General features: G+C 43.0%; 1 protein-coding gene and 1 pseudogene across 6 annotated transcripts in view; both read left to right on the top strand.

Moving 5' to 3' along the window:
* The window catches only part of ITSN2 (intersectin 2), a 164,364-nt gene that overhangs the window by 135,750 nt on the left and 6,705 nt on the right, over nt 1-21,909 (top strand). For all 6 annotated transcript variants that reach the window (XM_059893516.1, XM_059893512.1, XM_059893515.1 and 3 more), the window contains 5 exons: nt 3,585-3,706; nt 6,233-6,339; nt 7,625-7,808; nt 19,882-19,980; nt 21,622-21,789. In XM_059893516.1, the coding sequence (XP_059749499.1) occupies nt 3,585-3,706; nt 6,233-6,339; nt 7,625-7,808; nt 19,882-19,980; nt 21,622-21,789 (680 nt within the window). The remainder of the gene's footprint in view (nt 1-3,584; nt 3,707-6,232; nt 6,340-7,624; nt 7,809-19,881; nt 19,981-21,621; nt 21,790-21,909) is intronic.
* LOC132377059 (importin subunit alpha-1-like) lies at nt 12,139-13,728 on the top strand (annotated as a pseudogene).

Consider the following 21,909-nt stretch of genomic DNA (forward strand, 5'->3'; position numbering starts at 1 on the left):
CTGAGCCCAGGCCAGGGTGGGTAGAAGGTGGGCTGCATGGTCAGAGGCAGGCTGCTGCTGGATTACGGAGACTCCGAAGCCCTGTGCTCCCCCCGAGCTAGGACTTCATTCTGCAAAAAACAGAAGTCATTGAACATTCTGTCAGGGAAAGAACATGATAAAAAATGTAGAGGCTGGCTTGAGCTGTTCAATATAAATATAATGTAAGTCACAAATACAAGCCCATATGTAATTTAAAATTTTCCAGCAGCTACATTTTAAAAAGTAAAAAGAAACAGATGGAATTAATTTTAATAATTATTTTTACTTAACCCAGCATTATCCAAAATATTATCATTTCATTGTGTAATCGGTATAATAATTTTTGTACTGATGCATTATTTTACATTCTGGGATGTTTCTCCTGGGTCTTTGAAATCCGGTGTATATTTTACACTTACAGCTCTTCTCTATTTGGACTGGCCGTGGTTCAGGTGCTCAGTAGTCACATGTTGCTAATGGCTACTGTATTGGACAGTGCAGGTGTAGAGGATGGCAGAGGGGTGTATTCTATCCACAAACCCTAATTCCTCAGTTCTCAAAAGATTCACTCTCCCCTCAAAACAGAGGGTTCTGTGGTCAAATAAGTGTTGGGAACTCTGGGTTCACTCAAATTAAATGTTTCTTTAGAGCAGGGTTTCTCAGAGCATAGTATGCGGATGTGCCTTGTGACCTTAGCAGAGAAATGCAAAGCCAGATTCGTTTGACCTTGCAGGTCAGGAATGCCAGGAACACATTTTAGTATTTGCTGGATTGTGGGGACCAGAGAGCCTGGAGGCAGTCAGAGGCAGAAATGCAGAAGGAAACACCAGAAAGAGGAGAGTGACAAAGGCTGAGGGAGAGACTCGAGTGTTGGAAGCAGCAGCTCATTACAGGTGTCAGGGCTCTGGGCAGGTGCAGGAGGACGCCAGCTCCCAAGGGGGACTCTGCATTTGGCGATGCTCAAGGTTATCATTACCTTCACAAGAGCAGTGTCAGTGGAGTGGTGGGACAGAAACCAGAGTACCTTAAGTTGGAGAAGTGACAGAGAGAGCTGGGGGCGGGGGGAGTGAGTGTCAGACCCCTCTACTGTAAGACATTTGGCAATGAGACTAGAGACAGGTGTTTGTGGAGGGAGCAGGGTTGCAGGAAGGGTGCTTGTTTGTTTTAAATATTGTGATAGGAGGGACACATAACCATGTTCACAGACTAGAGGGACCAGTGAAGACTGAAGATGGAAGTGTGAAGGGCAGGGAAGGGTCCTGCAGGAGGGGGCGGGTTAGGGATGCTGGCTCTAGAAGAAGTAGGGATCCCCTCACCCCCTGACACGGGAAGGAAGTACAGGGATGAGTGAGTAGGAAGATGGGGCTGGAAGTAGAAGGGGCATCGTGCCTTTATTTTTTTTCCCCTTATGTCAGAGGTGAGAGCATCTGAAAGTGGGGGTAGGGGTCAGGTTGGAAACTGGGAGAATAAAAATTTAAGAACCATTGTAATGAAATGCAAAGGTGTCAGCTAGCGGAGTACAAGGATTGTCCCACATTCATCCTGATGAAGCTAATGTCGTGTACGTCCCAGCCTTAGAAACGATAAACTACCTGAGACTTTTCCTATTATCCCAAGATACTGAATAGATAGGCCAATGCTTGTGGGTTTTAACATCAATCATTGATTCCCAAAGTGTGATATCCTGGTGGTGCACAACACAATGGCCCACAAAATAGTGCCCAGGAGGACTCGATTTATTTTAATGGTTATATGTTTGTGGTAGTGACTATTAGAAGAAACATAACCAACACATCAAACCCATGATTTCCTAGACATTTAGCTCAAACATGAACAAAAATATTACATAAATAATAGTAGAGATAGTATGTGGATGTGGCAGAGTGTGAAGGACCGAGATTTGTAAACCACTAGCAAAGTGGTAGGGCAACCTTAGAAGCTGTTGCGATTGCTCCACCAGCATCAGCTGGGTGGCGACGTGATCAGCAACATTCCCCGTCAGGCGTCGGCCTTGGCGTCCAGCCTCCTGGCTGCACACAGCCGGGTCAGGCAGGGACCTGTGTTAGCCTTGCTCGTCCCCAGCTCTCGCTCATTCCTGCACGTCTCCTTGGCGGAGCAGGATGGAACACAGTCCCCTGAAAAGCTGGACAAGTCTGAACATGAGTGGCACTGCGATTTCATCTTGGTAGCGCCAAACGTGACTTTTGCCTTATTCAATTGTTTTTTGACTGTGGGAGTAATTTTTTTTAAAGCTGTCGGCAGCATGTGCAGAAAATAGAACAGCTGTCTTCGTGAGGACTCTCTGAAAGCCCAAATCTATACAAAATACATAAAAATCCAAAACAGAAAGAGACCCCCCCCCTTAAAAGGCCGGTCTGATCCTGGCGTTTTCCGCCTCTGTGGCTCTGTGCCTTTGTCCCCGTGCAGGGCGTCTGCCTCGGTCTGAACACTGCGGGCTGCGGAGTTCCCGCAGGGCCGGCCCTGCTCCTGCGTCCTCCACTCCCCAGACCTTCGTGTTGCCTCCCGTCTCTCCCGCTTCGGACGTGCACTGCTACCGCCTCACGTTGTCCCTTGCTGGGCACCTACCTGCTTTTTCTTTTTGCCTGAGGAGGGGCTTTCTGAGGCCTTTCCCCTCCCACTGGGCGTAAGGCAGACCCTCAGCTTCTTACTGAATGACTCTGGGTTAACGTCACTTCCCAGCACGACAGTGAGCTCAGCTCCCATGTGCCTGCACATTGATCCGAAGTGACTATGGTACTTCTCACTCTGATGCCATGCGTGATGGCCAGGGACTGCCCTCAAAGCCCCCGTGGCTGCAGTGTACCCCAAACCACCAGTTCTTTGTTCCAGTGGGTTAAGACAGTGCTCTTGCTGGGAACTACTGGGCCCTGGAGACTTTAGGTTTCCTAACTGAGCACTTAACTTTGAGAAATCTAGAGAAATGTTTCTCAAACATTTTTTAAACAGTGGCTCACAGTAAGAAATACATTTTACATCCTCAAATACATACCTAACTAAAAATTTTCACAGGACAATACTTACAGATCCTGTGCACGTGGTAGTTTCTAGTTATTTATTTTGTTTTGTTTTTGTTTAAAAAAATCGATAGACTGGCCCACCAATAGCTCATGACCTGCAGTTTGGAAAACACTGGTCTCCAGCATTTGATTCACTTAATCATTACAATACTTTGAAAATGTCTCAAGATGGTGAGAATAGCGTGGATTCTTCACAAGGCTCTGCACAGTTCTGGTTTCTTTGAGGCCATTTCTGAAAATCCTTCTTTCTGTCATTACTTATTTGGAAAAGAAATTGGGACCACACCGAGCATCGCAGGCGTTGCAACTAGTTACAGGCGTTGCTAATTTGCGGCTCTGGAGTGGCCGGTGGTTAATCCCGCTTCCGCAGGTGTGCGCTGTTTGCCTGAGTCCCAGGGCCCTTTGGCAGGCCGTGTGGTTCTTTCCCGGCAGCATTTGCAAAACCCCGTGTATCTGATGATTCATGTCTGTTTTCTCCGAAGAAGACAAAATAATATTTTGAAACTCTACCCTGCTTTTCCACAGGGTGTGCAGATCTCCAAACCCTGGACACCATGCAGCCAGTGGAGAGGAAAAGGCAGGGCTACATTCATGAGCTGATTGAGACTGAGGAGCGGTACGTGAATGACCTGCAGCTCGTCGTGGAGGTGAGTGAGGGGCGCCGTGGGCTCTGCGGGCTCCTTAGGCGGTGGAGCCTCGTAGCGAAGTATCACCTTTGGCGAGTGAATTCTCAAGCAGTGACAGGAGCGCTCACACCCTCAAAATGCTTCCTCTGACCCTTGGAGAGGCCTTGAGGATCTCAAGTCGGCTCTTTCTCCAGATTAGGTAATTCAGAGTGAAGAGAGAGAGAAAAGGCACTCAGTGCCTCAGTCAGATGTGGTAGAGGCCCCATCAGGAAAGACCAAGATACAGAGTAGGTGGAAAGGCTCTACAGCAAATGTATCTGCCTCAGACTTTTCTCTGACGATGTCTGCACTGCTCTTCTGGCACCTGACGCTTTCATAAAGTTTAATTATTTGCAGAGGAATTGTGAGGCAGTGGGAGTGTTCACCTAACCTTTATATCAGTTTGGAAAACCAAACAGTATACTGTAAAATAGCTCCCAAATCTCATATATTTACTGTGTTTGTGACTATTAATGTTGCCAGCGACCCCTAAGCAGACAATGGCCGTTAGAGTGGCACTTTTAAATGATTCGCGTTTGAGCAAACAAAGTAAGATTTTATACTTTTATTGTGCTTTTGTTTCCATGGCTTTCAGTTCCCACGAATCATGTCAGGGCCCTCAGATGAGACCAGTTTAAAAAAAAAAACTTAAAGAGAACAGGTGTCCCCACTCAGGCCCAACAGGTGCACTGTTTATGTGGCCGTGACCTCGAGAGCACACGGTGCAGAAGCTGAGTCCTGCATCTGCCCCAGCAAGGCCTGCACCCGATTCATTCTCTCCCCTGAATTCGGGCTGGGATCTCAGACATGGCACACTCGTTCCTCTCAGACGTTCACTGTCCTGCAGGTCTCGGTTGATAACGTCTGTCTTCCCCCAGCCTGTGAGCTCCTGAGGGCAGAGACTGTGTGTCCTTCGTCCTACACCCCAAACGTAGCCTGGCCCTTTACAGGCCTTCCCAACAGGACTGAATTTATGTGTGGCCAGGTGTGTTTATGTCTGCACTTCCCTCACCAGGATGGATGGCCTGGAAGAAAAGCCCATCTTTTTGATTAACCCCTATGAGTGTCAGCCCTGCTGCTGGTCCGATTCCAGTCCTAAGGGGTTGTAATGGGTGTGGAGAACCGCTCTGACTAGCACAGAAGGTGAACGGGGGCCAGGTGCTCTCCCCGTCTCAGGCCGGCCTCTTAACCACTTGGGCTTGGTTCTTCTCACTCTGCGCACCTCACAAGACGCTCTGAGGGGTGAGGCATCATGTTGGGGTCAGGGGGTTAGGGTAAAAAGCACTGCCCACAGGCAAGGGCTTCTCATTACCGTTCCCATGGAGGGCCCCATGGAGGTCCCCAGAGGACCCAGCCACCTCATCCTCCTCTGCTTACCTCACTGAGGCTGGCACAAAGCAGGTAAACAGAACGAATAAACAGTAACATAAATTAATCAGCGAATGAAAGAACAATCAGATGCTTTCCCTGGCCTTCAGGAGCAACCTCAGAGCAGATCGACCTTGTTTCCAGGGCTCTCCCTCATAGGAGTGTCCAGACATCTTCAGTCTGATTCTGGAACCGTAGAGGCACTTTTATCTGAGTTCTTTGAATCCAGGTTCAACTCAATGCAGTAAACATTAATTTAGAACAGTTTCAATGGAGGGTAACGTCATGTGTATTTTGGAGAGATTTCACGTGAGAAGAGTTGTCTCAGATGACTTCACCATTTCCGTAAGGCTTTTGAAGTCATTCCCTAGTTGTTTAGTGGAAACTTGAACTTAGAATCAAAAAGTTGTTTTAGTTCTGGCTCCTCCACATCCTAGCTTTGTGACCTTGAGCAAATTACTCTCTCAGCTTTTATTTCTTCGTGGGTCAATTGGGAATAATAATACCTGACTCAGCATGACCTACATCATCTATGAAGTTAATTGAGAAACCCACACACACACACATGTGCATGTACACCCACACGTGTGCATGTACACACACACCAGCATATGCATGTATGTGCATATCAGAGCTTTGTGAAACCTTAAGTGCTATGGATTACCAAAGTGTTATCATTTAACCTCTGAAATCCACAAGTGCTTGGTGGCCAGTCTTGAGGATAGGAGAAGGCATGACTCTTTCTTCTGGTGCACTTCTCACCAACTGCCTCCAGACCCCTGAGGTGCTCCGCCTGACCACGGTCATGCTCCCTCAGTGCTGCAGGCTCTTCCAGCGTGTGGGTGCTTTATGCCCACGGTTTATTTAGCCTGTATAACACCCTGAGGAGGTAGGTATGAGAATCTCCTCCTCTTGATGAGACTGCTGGATTCAGTCCTTAGAATCAGCCCTGATAGGAGACGAAAGAGCAAAAAGTAGGGAAATTTTGCAATTTAAAATTTAACAGTCACAATATGTTTATTTAAAAGTGCCATGATCTTCCTAGTTTTAGTGTATGAAGATAATGTTTTATTTAGACCACACAGGCTGTGTGTACTGCACTTAATTAAGCTGTCTTCTTTCCCTTGTGTTCTGAATTAGGTTTTTCAGAAACGAATGGCAGAACCAGGTTTTCTCACTGAAGGAGAAATGGCCTTGATCTTTGTGAACTGGAAGGAGCTCATCATGTCTAACACGAAGCTGCTGAAGTGAGTCGTGAGCATCTCCTGTCGTTGCAGCGGACGCCCCCAGCCCCAGGGCTGAGACTCACACCTAACTCTCTGCAGCCAGGGCTGCTTAGCAAAGAACTTTCACTGTTTTCTGTTCCCTCAGGCTTTTTTTTTATATATATAAATTTATTTATTTTATTTATTTTATTTTTGGCTGCGTTGGGTCTTCGTTGCTGTATGCGGGCTTTCTCTAGTTGCAGTGAGCAGGGGCTACTCTTCATTGCGGTGTGCAGGCTTCTCATTTCAGTGGCTTCTCCTGCTGCAGAGCCTGGGCTCTCGGTGCACGGGCTTCAGTAGTTGCAGCACACAGGCTTAATAGTTGTGGCTCGCGGGCTCTAGAGCACAGGCTCAGTAGTTGTGGCACATGGGCTTAGTTGCTCCACGGCATGTGGGATCTTCCCAGACTAGGGCTCGAACCCATGTCCCCTGCACTGGCAGGTGGATTCTTAACCACTGTGCCACCAGGGAAGTCCCTGCCTCAGGCTTTTAATTTTATTATCATTTTATGAAATGCTCTCTAACTCTGAAATGCATAATTATTGAAGTAAAGAAATATAACAAAGAAAATATTTGATTAAGCAAAGGAAAACTTAAATCATTAAACAAACAATATGTCAACATATGGTTCCAAAATATACTTGACTCTGCATCAGACAGAGTCAGGAGAGAAGCTGCAGCTCATGGCCTAGACATAACTGGCTGGTCTGGCACTCTCCTAAGTCCAGAGTGAAATTCCATTCCCTTCGGTGATTTTCTGTCCCTTACACCCATGAGGACAGGCTCCTGTGGGGAGGCATGAGCAGTCCCAGCGCTTGCTGCCTCTCCGCCCTCCTTGGGGCTCAGCAGCTCTCTGGGAACGATGCCGCCTCCACACCTGGCCTCTGTGGGCTCCTGCTCCCCTTTTTCCCTTACAGAGGGTGGAAATTTCTTTCTTCTTGCTTCAGCTGAAAACAAGTTAGAAAATTTTCAAAAGAAACTTTGCTAGGAAACTAAGCTGAATCCAAAACAATTCCAAAGACCTAGGAACACCCAAGTGCGCAGACTTCATTTTCTTCTTCTTCTTTCTAGCAGCTCACCCAGGTTGGCTGGGTAGGCAGGGCTTTAGGCCCTTGCTGCCTCCTCCTCCTGACTTTTCCCTCATGGTGCCAGAGATTTTTAGGTAACTCACTGGTTGTCATTACCATTAGTCTCGCAAGGTATTCATCCTTCATTTGCAAAGCACATTCAGTTAGAAATGGGAAGTGAGAGTGTGTGTTGGTTGCAGGGCCTTGCGAGTACGGAAGAAGACCGGGGGTGAGAAGATGCCCGTGCAGATGATTGGGGACATCCTGGCAGCTGAGCTGTCCCACATGCAGGCTTACATCCGGTTCTGCAGCTGTCAGCTGAATGGAGCAGCTCTGTTACAGCAGAAGACAGATGAACATGCAGACTTCAAAGAATTTTTAAAGGTAACTCCATTCTGGGAATGTAGGCAGGCCAGCCTTGTTCTGAGCCAGGAGGCAGGGGTGTATGGCGGCATGGTGGGGAATCTCAGCAGTGGAAAAGGCCATCTCCATCACCTTCCAAAGGAAACACAAATATGGCAAAGAACTTTCTGATTGCTTTGAGTTGCCTTTCATGTTGAATTGATTTTTCTTGGCACTGGGACCATGATTTTGCCCATCTTAAATAGCAGAGTGTTTTTTTAAGCCTACTTACATAAATCAGCTACTTTATACTCCAAAAAGTCCAGAATGTCACTTTCTTAATTTTGTAAACTGTATTTATTTTATACCCATCTTATTCCAGAAGGAGTATAAAATAGCTTACTTAAACGTATAAAATGCAACAAGATAAAATAAAATTTAAAATAAGTGGATGGGGAGTTCCCTGGTGGTCCAGTGGTTAGGATTTGGTGCTTTCACTGCCGTGGCCCGGGTTCAATCCCTGATCGGGGAACAGAGATCCCACAAGCTGCATGGTGCGGCCAAAAAAAAAAGTGTATGAATAAAATGGGACAAAAGGAAATGAGAGTAGGAAAAAAAATGGTGACACCAGGAATTAGGATAACAAATAAAAAGCGCATCTGTGATCCTATACATATACAAGAAGTGTACGCAGCTGTCATAAAACCTTCCAGAAACCAATGAGCAGACAGAAAACAATTGGTTCCATGATGCCATGGTCATAAATTAAAAACAAGCAGCTGGTAAGGAGAAGTAACGCTAGAACTGTACTCAGAAAGTACACTGTGTATATATTCACTGTATATAATATAATGAGTCGGCAACAACCTTAGAGTGGTATATACAGCCATGAGCTTCATATGTCTGGTTATATCATAATAGAAAATCACATTTTGATAAGTCATTTTTATTGATGCTGTTCAGTAATAGAAACTATTACTACACATGTTAAAATGGTGAGGGAAATGAAAGAAAAATCTGTTTTCTTGGTTTTTTTTTGCATTTTTTTTGTTGTTGTTGTGAAGTGCTTCATAGTGGGATATATTATACAGCCCCAGTAGTACTTTATGGGAAAATGCATAATTTTAATATTTTTATTATCAGAAAAGAATGGAAAAATAAGCATAAAATATAAGATATATAGGCAAAGGATAAAATTCTAAGAGGAAAATAGAGGAAGTAATAAAGATAAAAGCACAAATGATATCAGTCTGTCTGCAAACAGGTACAGTGAAAAGAACTGATAAAATATAACTCCACTAAATCTAATAGAAAAAGAGAAAAAAAAACACAAGTAAAAACAAGAATAGATACAAAGTTATTTCTTAAAAGTGTATGTAATTCAAAATATATGCTAATAAATCTGAAAACATTAACAAAACTTATAGTTTTCTATTAAAGTTTGAAAACTGGTTCAATAAGAATAGAAAATCTAGAGAGAGTCAGGCTCGTGCCATCTTGCCCCCACCGTCCGCGCCCAGCCACCCTTTCCCTTTAGACACTCTCAGGCCCCCACCCGCCCCTTTCCAAGCATGTCCCGGGCCACCGCCGCAGAAACCGCACCAACTCTACCCACACATTCTCTATGCGGGACATGCAGCCAGGTCTACAAGTATTCTTAGAGCAGAGATGAGCTATCTGGAATAAAGCCAGCAAGTGACCTGTCCATTTAAGCCACAGATGAATAATACTGCAACCAGCCCAATGTCTACTGCCACTCCAAGTAGTGGAAGAAGTACAGGGAAGTCTATAAGCTTTGCAGCAGAATTGCAGAGTATGATGTTTTTGCTTACAGATTAAAGACTTGAACATAGACCTGAAACCATAAAACTCCTTTAAGAAAACATAGGTGGTTTTTTCTAGGTGATTCTAGGAGGCCTCTTCATGAAACAGCAGTTTTGGTAGAAGATGTAGTATACACACAGTTAATTAACCTCCTGTGTGGCTGACAGGGTCTTGGTGCTCTGGCCTGGTGTCAGGCCTGAGCCTCCAAGGTGGGAGAGCCGAGTTCAGGACATTGTACCACCAAAGACCTCTCAGCCCCAAGTAATATCAGTTGGCGAGAGCTCTCCCAAAGATCTTCGTCTCAACGCTAAGACCCAGCTCCACTCAACAGCCAGCAAGCTCCAGTGCTGGACGCCCCATGCCAAACAACTAGCAAGACAGGAACACAGCCCCACCCATTAGCAGAGAGGCTGCCTAAAATCATTCTAAGTTCACAGACACCGCAAAACACACTGCCACATGCAGCCCCACCCACCAGAAAGACAAGATTCAGGCCCACCTACCAGAACACAGGCACCAGTCCCCTCCATCAGGAAGCCTACACAAGCCACTGACCCAACCTCACCCACTGGGGGCAGACACCAAAAACAACAGGAACAACGAACCTGCAGCCTGTGAAAAGGAGACCCTAAAGGGGTCATAAGTTACACAAAATGAGAAGCCAGAGAAATATGCAGCAGATGAAGGAGCAAGGTAAAAACCCACCAGACCAAACAAATGAAGAGGAAATAGTCCACCTGATAAAGAATTCAGGGTAATGATAGTAAAGATGATACAAAATCTTGGAAATAGAATGGAGAAAATACAAGAAACGTTTAACAAGGACCTAGGAGAACTAAAGAGCAAACAAACAATGATGAACAACACAATAAGTGAAATTAAAAATTCTCTAGACGGAATCAGTAGCTGAATAACTGAGGCAGAAGAACGGATAAGGGACCTGGAAGATAAAATAGTGGAAATAACTACCGCAGAGCAGAATAAAGAAAAAAGAATGAAAAGAATTGAGGACAGTCTCAGAGACCTCTGGGACAACATTAAACGCACCAACATTCAAATTATAGGGGTCCCAGAAGAAGAGGAGAAAAAGAAAGAGTCTGAGAAAATATTTGAAGAGATTATAGTCAAAAACTTCCCTAACATGGGAAAGGAAATAGTCAAGTCCAGGAAGCGCAGAGAGTCCCATACAGGATAAGTCCAAGGAGAAACACGCCAAGACACATATTAATCAAACTATCAAAACTTAAATACAAAGAAAAAATATTAAAAGCAGCAAGGGAAAAGCAACAAATAACATACAAGGGAATCCCCATAAGGTTAACAGCTGATCTTTCAGCAGAAACTCTGCAAGCCAGAAGGGAGCAGCAGGACATATTTAAAGTGATGAAAGGGAAAAACCTACAACCAAGATTATTCTACCCAGTAAGGATCTCATTCAGATTCGACAGAGAAATTAAAACGTTTACAGACAAGCAAAAGTTAAGAGAATTAGGCACCACCAAACCAGCTTTACAACAAATGCTAAAGGAACTTCTCTAGGGAGGAAACACAAGAGAAGGAAAAGACCTACAAAAACAAACCCAAAACAATTAAGAAAATGGTAATAGGAACATACATATCGATAATGATGTTAAATGTAAATGGATTAAATGCTCCAACCAAAAGACATAGACTGGCTGAATGGATACAAAAACAAGACCCATATATATGCTGTCTACAAGAGACCCACTTCAGACCTAGGGATGCATACAGACTGAAAGTGATGAGATGGAAAAAGATATTCCATGCAAATGGAAATCAAAAGAAAGCTGGAGTAGCAGTACTCATATCAGATAAAATAGACTTTAAAATAAAAACTATATTACAAGAGACAAAGAAGGACACTACATAATGATCAAGGGATCAATCCAAGAAGAAGATATAACAATTGTAAATATTTATGCACCCAACATAGGAGCACCTCAATACATAAGGCAAATGCTAACAGCCATAAAAGGGGAAATCGACAGTAACACAATAATAGTAGGGGACTTTAACACCCCACTTTCACCAATGGACAGATCATCCAAAATGAAAATAAATAAGGAAACACAAAGTTTAAATGACACATTAGACAAGATGGACTTAATTGATATTTATAGGACATTCTATCCAAAAACAACAGAATACACTTTCTTCTCAAGTGCTCATGGAACATTCTCCAGGATAGATCATATCTTGGGTCACAAATCAAGCCTTAGTAAATTTAAGAAAATTGAAATTGTATCAAGTATCTTTCCCAACCACAACGTTATGAGACTAGATATCAATTACAGGAAAAAAAAACTGTAAAAAATACAAACACATGGAGGCTAAACAATACACTACTAAATAACCAAGAGATCACTGAAGAAATCAAAGAGGAAATCAAAAACTACCTAGAGACACTGTCCTCAGGCTGACCGTGGTGGACATTTTGAGGGCAGCTGATCCTCAGCCTGTGTGCCCCACACCACTTCCTGTGGAAGCTTGAGCCAGCTGTGTAGCTTTCTCCCTTTGTCTCATAACCATGTCCACCAATGAGAATGCTAATTCACCAGCTGCCCGCCTTAACAGATTCAGAAACAAGGGGAAAGACAGTACAGAAATGAGGCAGCACTGCATAGAGGTTAATGTGGAGTTCCAGAAAGCTAAGAAGGATGACTAGATGCTGAAAAGGAGAAATGTCAGCTCTTTTCCAGATGATGCTGCTTCTCCACTGCAGGAGAACCACAACAATCAGGGCGCTGTAAATTGGTCTGTTGATGACATTGTCAAAGGCATAAATAGCAACAATTTGGAAAGCCAGCTCTAAGCTACTCAAGCTGCTAGGAAACTGCTTTCTAGGGAAAAACAGCCCCCCATAGACAGCATAATCTGGGCTGGTTTGATTCCAAAACTGTGTCCTTCTTGGGCAGAACTGACTGTAGTCCCATTCAGTTTGAATCTGCTTGGGCCCTCACTAACATTGCTTCCGGGACATCAAAACAGACCAAGGCTGTGGTAGATGGAGGTGCTATCCCAGCATTCATTTCTCTGTTGGCATCTCCCCATGCTCACATCAGTGAACAAGCTGTATGGGCTCTAGGAAACATTGCAGGTGATGGCTCAGTTTTCCGAGACTTGGTTATTAAGTATGGTGCAGTTGACCCGCTCTTGGCACTTTTGGCAGTTCCTGATACGTCATCTTTAGCATGTGGTTACTTACGTAATCTTACCTGGACACTTTCAAATCTTTGTCGCAACAAGAATCCCGCACCCCCCCTTAGACGCTGTTGAGCAAATTCTTCCTACTTTAGTTCGTCTCCTGCATCACGATGATCCAGAAGTTTTAGCTGATACCTGCTGGGCTATTTCCTACCTTACCAGTGGTCCAAATGAATGAATTGAAATGGTTGTGAAAACTGGGGTTGTACCCCAACTTTTGAAGCTTTTAGGAGCTACTGAATTGCTAATTGTGATTCCCATGCTAAGAGCCATAGGGAATATTGTCACTGGGACAGATGAACAGACTCAGATTGTAATGGATGCAGGAGCACTTGCCATCTTTCCCAGCCTGCTAACAAACTCCAAAACTAATATTCAGAAGGAAGCTACGTGGACAATGTCAAACATCACGGCTGCCCGCCCGGACAAGATATAACAAGTCGTAAATCATGGATTAGTCCCATTCCTTGTTGGCGTTCTCTCTAAGACAGACTTTAAGACACAAAAGGAAGCTGTATGGGCTGTGACCAACTATACAAGTGGCGGAACAGTTGAGCAGATCGTATACCTTGTTCATTGTGGCATAATAGAACCATTGATGAACCTCCTAACTGCAAAAGACACCAAAATTATTCGGGTTATTCTGGCTGCCATTTCAGATATCTTTCAGGCTGCTGAGAAACTAGGTGAAACTGAGAAACTTAGTATAATGATTGAAGAATGTGGAGGTTTGGACAAAATTGAAGCTCTACAAAACCATGAAAATGAGTCTGTGTACAAAGCTTCATTAAACTTGATTGAGAAGTATTTCTCTGTGGAAGAAGAGGAAGATCAAAATGTTGTGCTGGAAACTACCTCTGAAGGGTATACATTCCAAGTTCAGGATGGCACTGCTGGGGCCTTCAGCTTTTAGATTGTACCTCTGAGGCATAAAGTTGTTTGTTGTATACTATGTTTGGTAGAAGTTTGTCTTACTGTTTCTCTACTAAGAACTCTTTTTACATGTGGTTTGTTATTGTAGCACTTTTTACAAAGAAACTATACTTGAACAGTTCCAAACTGTACATACTGTATGAAGCTTCTCCTCTCAATGGGCTTCTTATTTCTATGTGGAATTTCATACCTTGCAGTGTCCTGTAAATAAAGATTAAATTCCACCTTTTTCTTTACTTCAAAAAAAAAAATTACCTAGAAACAAGTGACAGTGAAAACTCGATGACCCAAAACCTATGGGATGCAGCAAAAGCAGTTCTAAGAGGGAAGTTTATAGCAATCCTACCTCAAGAAAAAAGAAAAATCTCAAATAAACAACCTAACCTTACACCTAAAGCAATTAGAGAAAGGAAGAAGAACAACAAAAAAAAAACCCCAAAGTTAGCAGAAGGAAAGAAATCATAAAGCTCAGATCAGAAATCAATGAAAAAGAAATGAAGGAAACAGTAGCAAATATCAATAAAACTAAAAGCTGGTTCTTTGGGAAGATAAACAAAATTGATAAACCATTAGCCAGACTCATCAACAAAAAAAAGGGAGAAGACTCAAATCAACAGAATTAGAAATTAAAAAGAAGTAACAACTGACACTGCAGAAATACAAAGGATCATGAGAGATTACTACAAGCAACTATATGCCAATAAAATGGACAACCTGGAAAAAATGGACAAATTCTTAGAAAAGCACAACCTTCCGAGACTGACCCAGGAAGAAATAGAAAATATAAACAGACCAATCACAAGCACTGAAATTGAAACTGTGATTAAAAATATTCCAACAAACAAAAAGCCCAGGACCAGATGGCTTCACAGGTGAATTCTATCAAACATTTAGAGAAGAGCTAACACCTATCCTTCTCAAACTCTTCCAAAATATAGCAGAGGGAGGAACACTCCCAAATTCATTCTATGAGGCCACCATCACCCTGATACCAAAACCAGACAGAGATGTCACACACACAAAAAAAAACTACAGGCCAATATCACTGATGAACATAGATGCAAAAATCCTCAACAAAATACTAGCAAACAGAATCCAACAGCACATTAAAAGGATCATACACCATGATCAAGTGGGGTTTATCCCAGGAATGCAAGGATTCTTCAGTATATGCCAATCAGTCATTGTGATACATCATATTCACAAATTGAAGGATAAAAACCATATGGTAATTTCAATAGATGCAGAAAAGCTTTTGACAAAATTCAACACCCATTTATGATAAAAATTCTCCAGAAAGTAGGCATAGAGGCAACCTACCTCAACATAATAAAAGCCATATATGACAGACCCACAGCCAACATTGTTCTCAATGATGAAAAACTGAAACCATTTCCTCTAAGATCAGGAACAAGACAAGGATGTCCACTCTCATCACTATTATTCAACATAGTTTTGGAAGTTTTAGCCACAGCAATCAGAGAAGAAAAAGAAATAAAAGGAATCCAAATTGGAAAAGAAGAAGTAAAGCTGTCACTGTTTGCAGATGACATGATACTATACATAGAGAATCCTAAAGATTCTACCAGAAAACTACTAGAGCTAATCAATGAATTTGGTAAAGTAGCAGGATACAAAATTAATGCACAGAAATCTCTTGCATTCCTATACACTAATGATGAAAAATCTGAAAGAGAAATTAAGGAAACACTCCCATTTACCAGTGCAACAAAAAGAGTAAAATATCTAGGAATAAACCTACCTAGGGAGACAAAAGACCTGTATGCAGAAAACTATAAGACACTGATGAAAGAAATTAAAGATCATACCAACAGATGGAGAGATATACCATGTTCTTGGATTGGAAGAATCAATATTGTGAAAATGACTCTACTACCCAAAGCAATCTACAGATTCAGTGCAATCCCTATCAAATTACCAGTGCCATTTTTCACAGAACTAGAACAAAAAATTTCACGATTTGTATGGAAACACAAAAGACCCCGAATAGTCAAAGCAATCTTGAGAAAGAAAAACGGAGCTGGAGGAATCAGGCTCTCTGACTTCAGACTATACTACAAAGCTACAGTAATCAAGACAGTATGGTACTGGCACAAAAACAGAAATATAGATTAATGGAACAGGATAGAAAGCCCAGAGATAAACCCACGCACATATGGTCACCTTATCTTTGATAAAGGAGGCAGGAATATACAATGGAGAAAAGACAGCCTCTTCAATAAGTGGTGCTGGAAAAACTGGACAGCTCCATGTAAAAGAATGAAATTAGAACACTTCCTAACATCATACACAAAAATAAACTCAAAATGGATTAAAGACCTAAATGTAAGGCTAAACACTATAAAACTCTTAGAGGAAAACATAGGCAGAGCACTTTATGACATAAATCACAGCAAGATCCTTTTTGACCCACCTCCTAGAGAAATGGAAATAAAAATAAACAAATGGGACCTAATTAAATTTAAAAGCTTTTGCACAGCAAAGGAAACCACAAAGAAGACGAAAAGACAACCCTCAGAATGGGAGAAAATATTTGCAAACAAAGCAACTGACAAAAGATTAATCTCCAAAATATACAAGCAGCTCATGGAGCTCAATATCAAAAAAACAAACAACCCAATCCAAAAACGGGCAGAAGACCTAAAGAGACATTTCTCCAAAGAAGATATACAGATTGCCAACAAACACATGAAAAGATGCTCAACATCACTAATCATTAGAGAAATGCAAATCAAAACTACAATGAGATATCACCTCACACCGGTCAGAATGGCCATCAACAAAAAATCTACAAACAATAAATGCTGGAGAGGGTGTGGAGAAAAGGGAACCCTCTTGCACTGTTGGTGGGAATGTAAATTGATACAGCCACTATGGAGAACAGTATGGAGGTTCCTTAAAAAACTAAAAATAAAATTACCATATGACCCAGCAATCCCACTACTGGGCATATACCCTGAGAAAACCATAATTCAGAAAGAGACATGTACCACAATGTCTATTGTGCAGCACTATTTACAATAGCCAGGACATGGAAGCAACCTAAGTGTCCATCAACAGATGAATGGATAAAGAAGATGTGGTACAGGGGCTTCCCTGGTGGCGCAGTGGTTGAGAATCTGCCTGCCAATGCAGGGGACATGGGTTCGAGCCCTGGTCTGGGAAGATCCCACATGCCACGGAGCAACTGGGCCCGTGAGCCACAATTACTGAGCCTGCGCGCCTGGAGCCTGTGCTCCGCGACAAGAGAGGCCGCGATGGTGAGAGGCCCGCGCACCGCGATGAAGAGTGGTCCCCACTTGCTGCAACTAGAGAAAGCCCTCGCACAGAAACGAAGACTCAACACAGTCATAAATAAAAATAAATAAATAAATAAAAGAACGTGAATTTAAAAAAAAAAAAAAAAGAAGATGTGGTACATATATACAATGGAATATTACTCAGCCATAAAAAAATGCAATTGAGCTATTTGTGGTGAGATGGATGGACCTAGAGTCTGTCATACAGAGTGAAGTAAGTCAGAAAAACAAATACCGTATGCTAACACATAATATGAAATCTAAAAAAACAGAAATGGTTCTGATGAACCTAGGGGCAGGACAGGAATAAAGACACAGACGTAGAGAATGGACTTGAGGACATGGGAGGGGGAAGGGGAAGCTGGGACGAAGTGAGTGGCATGGACATATATACACTACCAAATGTAAAATAGAGAGTTAGTGGGAAGCAGCTGCATAGCACAGGGAGATCAGCTCGGTGCTCTGTGACCACCTAGAGGGCTGGGATAGGGAGGGTGGGAGGGAGACACAAGAGGGAGGAGATATGGGGATATATGTATACATATAGCTGATTCACTTTGTTATACAGCAGAAACTAACACAACATTTTAAAGTTAACTACACTCCAATAAAGATGTTTAAAAAAAGAATAGAAAATCTGAAGATAATATTAAACAAGGGAAAAAACTGAGTAACCTACCCCAAAAGAGGAGCTAGTTTCACTTGATGGATTTAATGGTGAATTCTTTACAACAATAAAGGAATAGATTATTCCATTTTATATAAACTGTTACAGATCCCAGAAAAAAATAGAAAGCCTACCTAATTCATTATATAAGACAAAAGTGACTCTAACCCCAAGGCCTGTTTTTTTATTTGTGTTTAATTACAAAAATGAAAAAAAAAGTTATAACTGAATATCTTTTATAAATATAGTTGTTAAAATCTTAATTAAAATAACAGTGAATAAAATTAAGCATTACATGAAAAGAAGAGTCTGTCATAACCAAATAGGATCAATTCCAGGAGGCAACACAGTTTCATGCTCAGAACAAGACAGCCTTCAGAATTGGACTGCTCGGGCTGAAATTCCAGCCCCATCATGGTCCACTGTGTGACCAGGACAAGTTTCTTAACATTTGGTGCCTTAAGTCCCCTCATCTTTCACCTGGAGATAATCAGATAATACTTTTAAAGTACTTTAACACAGAGACCAGCACATAGTAAGCATTCAATAAATGCTAATTTTATTTATTTATCTTATGATGATATCAGGGATGTAAAAATGGTTCAGTATAAGGCACTGAGGACAGAGCCCTTCAATTGGTGGGAGGCAAGGTGTTGCCTAGAAATGAACTAGAAGAAACATAGAAAGAAACCAAGATCACAGAAACAAACATTAATCAGAATAATTAGATAAATGTGGAATTATGAGTATATGTGAACGTTTTAAAATAATAGTAGTATTAAATATAGGACATTTACCTTCTAAAGCATAGTAAAAGATTAAAAATTTTTTCAAATAGTGATAAAAATAGGAATTAAAAAAATAGGATGTAAATAGGACGTCAGTATCACCACAGTTGTAACAATAGCAAAAATAAAAAGTGTTTAGTCTCATAATGAAAGGCGTGGTGTTGATTACATTAAAAAGCAGATCTAACAAGCTGTGTTCTAAAATGTCACTTTTTAAAAAGACTCAGAAAATATAGAAATAAATACCATGAAGATGCTTATCTTAGAAACATATATATATCCAAAAACAAAAGGAGGGGGTAATTTTAATATCCCATAGTGGGAAATGATTAGGTAAATTATAGTAAATGTATTATTTTTCAGTCATTAAAATGATCATACTAGAGTACTAGCTACTCTGTTAGGTCCTGTACTAGTCCTAGGAGCAGAAGCAAATAAATGTGGTCCTTGGCATCCTGGAGTTAACAGTCTGGGTGGGAGTTATGGAGACACCTCATATGTGATGCCTCTACCTGTGTTACCCAGTCCAGATGTGGCACGATGATAAAGGAAGCCTTGGGGGCTTGAGAAGGATCACTGAAAAGGAGGGGAGGCGTGAAGAAGGGGAGAGCCTGGACTGGAGGAGGCTAATCTGAGTCTTCAGAGATGAATATGAATTAGCCAAGTGAAGGAAGAGTAGAAGGGACATTGTGAGCCTGGCTCATAGCAGGTGCTCAGTAAATGTATTGTTATGAATGAAGCAGGGTGATGAGCAGGCAGAGATGGGGGAGATCAAGAGCTACTTAGAAGACAGACTGGCATCAGTGGTAACTCCTAGGTATGTGTGGGGGAAGGTGAGTGCGTGAAGAATGGTGCTACCAACTCTGGAAGGAATAGGGGTAGAAGAGGATGCTTTTATGAGGGAAAACGAGGACTTCACTTGGGGGTATGTTGGGGTATTGAGGTGCCTTTGGGACATCCAGGTGAGACGGAGAGTAATTTGGCAAGTGTAGAGCTCCACAGCTGGTCTGGGTCACACTGTGGGGCTCAATCGTGTGGGATCTTGGGCAGAGGAGAGGAAAGGAGTGAGGAAGACTGAGAGGGTCAGTGGGCTGGGAAGACAGTCTGGTTCCGGAAGCAATGGGAGGGAGGGATTGCACAGGCTGTCAAACGCACATAAGAAAGAACTGAAAGCATCCGCTGGCTTTGGCACATGAGGTGGGATATTCCTGCTGTTAACCTGATACGTATCATTTTGGATCCTGAGTTTTTAAAAGAAGTTAGAAATCTAAAAGGTGGTCAAAGTCAGGAGAATAGCCAATGTTTCCTTGTTTTCCTTAGGCTATGATTTCCTCACAAGCCTCTCAATTATTTTGCAGAAGCTGGCATCTGACCCTCGATGTAAAGGAATGCCCCTTTCCAGCTTCCTGCTGAAGCCCATGCAGAGGATCACCCGCTACCCCCTCCTCATCAGAAGTGTGAGTGCCCAGCTGGGAGAAGCAGGACCCTTTGAGGTTCACAGAGGCTGATAGTCAGGGAGCCTCCAAATACACCAGCCACCCACCCCATGGTCCTACTCCACTGTCTGATGGACCAGGCACCGTGTGTGTGTGTGTGCGCACGCGCCCATGGACACACATGCAGTCTGAAGGGATAAAACATTGATGTGGGCAAATAAAAGAGGTATCCAGGGTCATTTGGGTTACCTGTCCTCCCCCTTCCCAGGAAGCTCCCTGGCCTCTCGGGGTCATGAGTGTATGTTGTCTAGGCAGGGCAACGGCCTCTAGGTCTCCAGCTGTGGAAGGAGTCCACAGTTAGTATGACCTTGGGGTCCAGTCGTCCTGCTGAGATCTGAATTCATCTACCAGCTGAATGTGTAGCCTAGACATCCCAGCAGTCTCCACTCAGTGTCCTAGACAGCTCATTGTCCCCTGGCTGTACCCTACCTCAGCTGGCTGACTACACAGTCCCTCCACAATCCACTCATCTTTCTGAGACAAACAATGTTGGCCTCTCGAGCTGATATGCCTTCTAAGGAGAAGGCAGGCTTTCAAAGTATTATTCCACAGGTAATCATTGAGGTAATTTTAATCATCTTACAAAGGAAAACAGTAGAAATAATATAAGACTGTTGCTTTTATTGATGATGCCTTGATCTCTGGTCTGTAAGCCATGTTAACTCAATATAGACCTTATGTTACAGAGCTAATGTCACAGTTCTGATACCAAATGGACCTGTTAATACACATTAATCCACAGTCCCTTACCTGAAATATTTGGGGCCAGATGTGTTTCAGAATTCAGAATGTAATTCAAATGCTGTATATTACATGACACCCCAACAAAGCCTGGGCAGCACCGATAAGCAACACATTAATAGTCCTACAGTGAAATTCATGAATAATCACTGTAAGTAGACTTAAAAAGTACATCTCTTCAGAGTTTAGGTCAAGTTTTGCCACTAAATGAGTAATGAAAAAAGCTTTAGGCTTTCAGAGCTTTTTCACATTTTGGAACTATAAATGAAGCACAGGAGTCGTCTACTGATGGGCCCGCTAATTTCCAGAGGGACCACACAAATTTGCATCCTCTATCCCTTTACCTTTGGAACATTAGTGTGAAGTCACTTTCCAATGAAATGAATGCATTTTCCTACATGCTGACAACATGGTTTTATTGTGTTTTTTCCGTGGCAGGGGATTCATTGCTTTCAGCAGATTTCTCAGAAGGATCAATGACCCCAAAAATATAATGAAATGTTGCTATTCACCAAGTTAACATACTTCTCAAAGGTGCAGCCAGTTTATACTGGAGGGTTCACCCTAAAGGCACATGGCTTAAGTTACCAGGGGAAGTAGGGAGGCACCCTTACATATACAGCCTATCCCCAGACCCAGCTAGAGAGCCACCAGAGACCCACAGGGCACTTGGTCCACGTAGCGCTTGGCCCACCCTCTTGTCACTGAGTCACCTGTCTCCCCGAGAACTCAGGGGCCCTGAGCCTCTCAAGGGTAAACGACTGTCTCGCCCACTATTGTATTTCCAGCGCCCAGCACCCAGCTGGCAGGGCAGGTGGAAGACGTAAGACATCCCACATGACGCAGCCCCCTCTCTTCCAGATTCTGGAGAACACCCCAGAAAATCACGTAGACCACTCCTCTCTGAAGCTGGCCCTCGAGCGGGCAGAGGAGCTCTGCTCGCAAGTTAATGAAGGCGTTCGGGAGAAGGAAAATTCAGACCGACTGGAGTGGATCCAGACTCACGTGCAGTGTGAAGGTCTCGCGGAGGTGAGGCCTGTGGGGCTGAGCTGGATGCCGCCAGGCAGGCTCCGGGTGGGGAACCAGGGTCGTGCCTTCCCCTAGTGTAGACAGTCTACGCCTCCGCTCAGCCCATGCAGACGCACCATC

This window comes from Balaenoptera ricei, chromosome 13 (genome assembly GCF_028023285.1).
Source record: "Balaenoptera ricei isolate mBalRic1 chromosome 13, mBalRic1.hap2, whole genome shotgun sequence".
Taxonomy (NCBI): domain Eukaryota; kingdom Metazoa; phylum Chordata; class Mammalia; order Artiodactyla; family Balaenopteridae; genus Balaenoptera; species Balaenoptera ricei.